Source organism: Montipora foliosa, chromosome 4 (genome assembly GCF_036669935.1).
Source record: "Montipora foliosa isolate CH-2021 chromosome 4, ASM3666993v2, whole genome shotgun sequence".
Taxonomy (NCBI): domain Eukaryota; kingdom Metazoa; phylum Cnidaria; class Anthozoa; order Scleractinia; family Acroporidae; genus Montipora; species Montipora foliosa.
The window spans coordinates 34,026,597-34,031,596 of NC_090872.1; the positions used below are offsets into that span (position 1 = coordinate 34,026,597).

General features: G+C 40.5%; 1 protein-coding gene across 1 annotated transcript in view; it reads left to right on the forward strand.

Moving 5' to 3' along the window:
* LOC138001250 (adhesion G protein-coupled receptor B2-like) overlaps positions 1 to 5,000 on the forward strand; it is a 21,989-nt gene that overhangs the window by 15,631 nt on the left and 1,358 nt on the right. Inside the window, exons 10-12 of the mRNA XM_068847896.1 lie at positions 624 to 878; positions 2,370 to 2,484; positions 4,291 to 5,000. The exon at positions 4,291 to 5,000 is cut by the window's right edge and continues 1,358 nt beyond it. Of these exons, the coding sequence (XP_068703997.1) occupies positions 624 to 878; positions 2,370 to 2,484; positions 4,291 to 4,451 (531 nt within the window). The 3' untranslated portion in view covers positions 4,452 to 5,000. The remainder of the gene's footprint in view (positions 1 to 623; positions 879 to 2,369; positions 2,485 to 4,290) is intronic.

Consider the following 5,000-nt stretch of genomic DNA (forward strand, 5'->3'; position numbering starts at 1 on the left):
GATTGCACACTATCGTCGTAGTCGTCGAGGTCATCGTCGGACATGGTCGTTTCATCTTTGTTGTCGTGGCCATTCTCATTACAATACTCAATGGCCGTTTTCATACCAGAGACGGATTATGCCTCTCGAGTATAAAAGTGTTAATTAAATACAGAGCTTACACAAGGACGACGACGACACCAACGAGAACGTTGTCTAAAAATATTAGTTCCCGTTATTGCAATAACTTCGTTATAACCTCAAGTCATTCGAAATGGAAAGTGTCTAGAAATATTGCAGGAATAAAATTGGCATGAATTGTGTGGTGGTTTGGGGAGAAAATTAAAAATGTTTCGTCATGTTCTCACGTCCTCTACACAACCTGAAATTTGGTCAATTCACGTCGTTGTCAGGACGAGGAAGGCGAAGAAATGTACCAAAATAAAAACAAACGCTGTTGTTTTGTGGCGTTCTCCTAACCGTCGTCGTCGTTGATGTTGAGGAGGTGGTGGCGGTAATAAGCCGATTAGAACTCTGGCATAGGCCCGTTTAATGCAGATAGTAATTCATCATGCCTGATAGGAGAAAACGTACCGGGCAATGAATTTGGATATCGTCTACTCAAGGCTCTTTTGTTTTCACAGATAAACATCGTTGTATTTGTTCTTGTAATGCACTCAATGTTTTCAACGAGGCGGATGAGGAACAGCTCACAAATGGAAAAAGTTAAAGCTGGCATCAAGGCCTCCGCGATCATTCTTCCTCTGCTTGGTATCACCTGGTCGTTTGGACTCTTAAGCTTCAATTCAGATACCGTCGTTTTTAAGTATATATTTTCCATCTTCAACTCTCTTCAGGGATTGATGGTCTTCATATTTCATTGCCTTCTTAATAGACAGGTGGGAATATGAAAATAAATACTGTCCTGGGAGCCAATTAATTTAGTTGTTATTAAGTAAACACGGTGTCAAAGAAAGGGAAAACGCTACGAAACATTGCGTTAAGTGCGCAAAAACGAGAGAGATTTATCGTGATCGCCTTTACGCGTGAAACGGCAAACGTTAAACGGGCAGGCTGTTGTTTGTCTAAAGATAAAAATGAAAATCCTTTATTCTTATTCGTCTCTCTCTTTTGAAACGTTGCTCACTACCATGTAGATAACAAACAAGAAATGATCCAAAATGAATCAAACTTCATTGATTTCTGTCTCAATTTCAAATTAAAGAACTTAGCCAAGTCTGAGACGGAGCTGCTGGCCCGTTTCTCGAAAGTCCTGAAAAGCCATTTGTGAATCTGCCAACCGCTTGTTCAGGAAAGCGGATATTTTAAGACGTTTTAAAGGTAACAAAAAGGAAACTAACTGTGAAGTTTGACGACTTAAATCCTCTCCGATTCTTGAGATACAGAGGGAATTGTGAGACCCGAAAATGGCCCGTTAAGTTTAAAGACTTTCGAGGAAACGGGCCCCTGATCTTTAACCATTGATCACTGGAAGTGAGACTTAACAGATTTTACTCTGTCTAACGCCAGACGATTTTACCCGTCAACTTGGGGCATCCTAGGGCGTCAATGGGTTAAAGATTTCACTCATGTCCAGAAATGCGCCTAATTAGATGCATCCAACACGAAGTGTCCCTTTAAGTCTGAGCCTTTGCAACCTATTTTCAACAATTAGGTAAGGGTGAGGCTAAATCGCGTGGGTGGGTGGGTGGTGGGTGGTGTTTGTTTGATTATTAGCTCCCTCAGTGCTCGGTCCAAATTTGTCTTAGGTCTTGTCTGTTTCGAGAATTTCTAGTCGTGGATTTTTAAAAAAGGGTTAGTGTTAGGGTTAGGGTTAGGGACCCACGACCCACGACCCACGACACACGACCCACGACCCACCCACCTACGCCGATTAGATACTCTCTTAGGTAAGGATAAATTTTAGCGTCACTTTTAGCTTAGGATAAATGCAGCTGTTTATCTTTACTTGAGGAGCAGCTTTTGGGGAACATTTTGTGACGTTAATTGTCTGTATTCCGAGACACGAGTAACGTTGAAGTTGTGGAGAAGACGTGCGTGACGCTTATTGAAATACGTGTGCATTTAGTTACTTGCATTTCTGAACATACAGTGTATCTGAAAGATATTGCCGGGGAAAGTAAGATGAAGCATTTTAATCCGTCTCGAGGCAAAATATCGATTAAGGCGATCGTTACAGCCTGCTTTACTGCAGCTGTCAAATTTAAATCGAACGATATCCATGTCCCTTTCATATCATGAAAAGAAAAAAAAAAGGCAAAATGAAGCCTGGGTGCGTATAAAAGTCTAAACCTATACTACGGCCATGACTGGTGCATTTAAGGGTGAAAGTGATAAATATTGATGTCAATATTTTTTGAATGAATAAGATAAAAGATGCCATCAACCGCCGACGACAGAGGCGCATGCCCAGAGCGGCCAAACCAGTAAATCCTCACAACAGTTCTGATAATTTGAGGACCAATCCAAAGAGGGGCACGCTGGGTATGTACTAAACGCTGTTTTACGTTCTTCTGTTTGAGTACAAAATTCACTACGTCACAAAGTTGTCTATCAATAGACCAATTTCGATATATTAAAATTCAGTCCCAAAGAAAAGGCATCATCTCGAAGCTCTGGGGAATAAATATAAGTATTTGTATGAGTTTATTCCCCAGAGCCTCGAGATGATGCCTTTTGTTTAGGAGTGAGATGTAATATATCGTAATAGGTCTATTAGTTGGGCTCCCAAGAAAGAATGCTCCTTTTGTTTCTCTTATACAGATCACGTGACGATACTCAAAAGAGTGCATGCGAGCATAAGTATGTACGACTTGAAAGAGGATCCCCCTTGAGTATTGCAACGTGATCTGCATTGAGAAAAACAAAACGTATGAATCCTCAAGTCTACTTCAGTTCATTTAAATATCAAACGGCGGTATATCGTGCGCTGTACATGGTGATTGATACAAGAAGCTTTTGCGTTTTTCACTGAATAAAACGATTAACTGGAAATATTCTTCTCAGTTTAAAGGTGTTTTGAAGAAGTAGATATTGAAGGAGCTTCGATGCCCCTTCTCAACCAAGCCATACTTTACTTTGTATACTCATCATAATGTTAAAATCTCATATATTTCATTTCTGTTAGGTTTCTGGTTATACGGTCATGAAGCCACACAGTTAACTGCGAGGACCACTTTTATCTTACATCTATAAACTGCACTTCAGATATACATTTCTTTTATTCACAAGTCCTTTCACGGGAACACGTGAGCCCAACAAATTGATCTGCTCCCAACCGTGTGGCTTCATAGCTCAGTTGATAAAGCATTGCACCGACATCGCAGAGATCATGGGTTCGAATCCCGTTGAAACCCTCAGAATTATTTATGTCTTTAATTAAAAGTGACAACTGCTGAAATTATTTAGTTAAGTGCGAGGATCATTTATATCTTTCGCCTTTAGAGTCACAAACCAAGGTGAATCTCATTACGACTGAAGCAAACTTCGTATCCTCCGTTGGTCTTCCATTCTCGACATGTGGCCAAACCACCGAGGTCTGGCGTACTCCACAACCCACAGTTCTTTTCTTTTTTTTTTTTTTTTTTTTAATTTCATTCCAGATATTCTCGAGTTTCGTTACACTCATCTCGTCCGTCTGTGACCTGTTCTTTATCTATATCTTTTAGTTCATATTTCGCAGTTGTCACGGCGTTTTCACAGATTGATAAATTTTTGGATTGAATTTCCCGCGAATAAGACTCCCGCAGGAGCCTGATGACCAATCACAAGAAACTGTCTTGACGTCATAGCGTCATCGAACCGGAACTGCCTTTGTTTTTTGCGGAAAAGAAAGTCTAAAAATAGATCGGTCTGTAAAAATGCTGTGACGTAGGATTAGTATGGGAGTTGTTTTCCCCTAGTCATGGGCTCCTAGTATTGGTTGTAAAATGGTCCTATTTTGCATATTTTCACTGTTTCATAAGTTTCTTTGATTCGCTCCAAGACGGCATTCTCCTGTATTTAGCCTTGCTGTCGAGAATATTCCTCAGACAGGTATTCTGACTGATTGACTTGCCTGAGAGTGATTCCATCGACTACTTTGTACATCTCTTTGAGCTGCGGCCTTGATTTTTCCCTGGGATATGTAAATGACGCCAGAAAGGGAGAACTATTATAACTTGCGTAATCTTTAACTACCCGATTTCGACAACTTTATTTAACTCAATTCGGCTCATTCAATTTCATTCAGACTCTCGGTTGCTTTAAAGGTATGAGCATTATGCAATTCTTAGACTCTTCTTTTCTCAGGGCAATCCAACCAGGCTGAAGCTGACGATAAGCAGCTAGAGGTGGGAAACGATTATGGTAACACGACACCGAAGCCAAGACCATCACGCATTGAAGTTAAGTCAATGCCTCCTCCAGAGGAAGACACAAATGCTGACAACTCGTTAAACACGCATTTATAATAGCAAGAGTAACGATGACACGATGGGCACAAATCAGCCTTCCTTTCAGAACGGAAATTGGATGATGGAAGGCCGAAACCCGTACACGTGCAGCCCAACCGTTGCGGCTGTGGTGTCCTTGAAATTATAATAGTAAGATTGTAAGCTATAAGTCATCACACATTAGTTAAATGCTTTCGACTATAGAGCATCCAAATTAGATATTCTAAAGAAACAGCCACTCTTTCAATTACCTTTTGTTGTACCAAGTCAATGGCTTTCAGTTTATTTCTACCCAGTAGTAGCCTCGATCAGAGAGTACTAAAAAGCTAGAAATAAGCTGGAATGACTGGGGCTTTGATGGTTTTGAACTGTTCGCTAAGTATTGCAACACAGCCATCCTGGCGTGCAGGATTCAGAGCTGAACGCTTCTTACCCTAACGTATGTTGATAATAACTGCGTGAAAAATAACTAGATTACTTTTTAAATCAGAAGACAGATATGAATGGACTGTTCTATTCGGGCTTCCATTCAAAGAACGGCTTGACGATGAAAACGTAAAGTGTAAA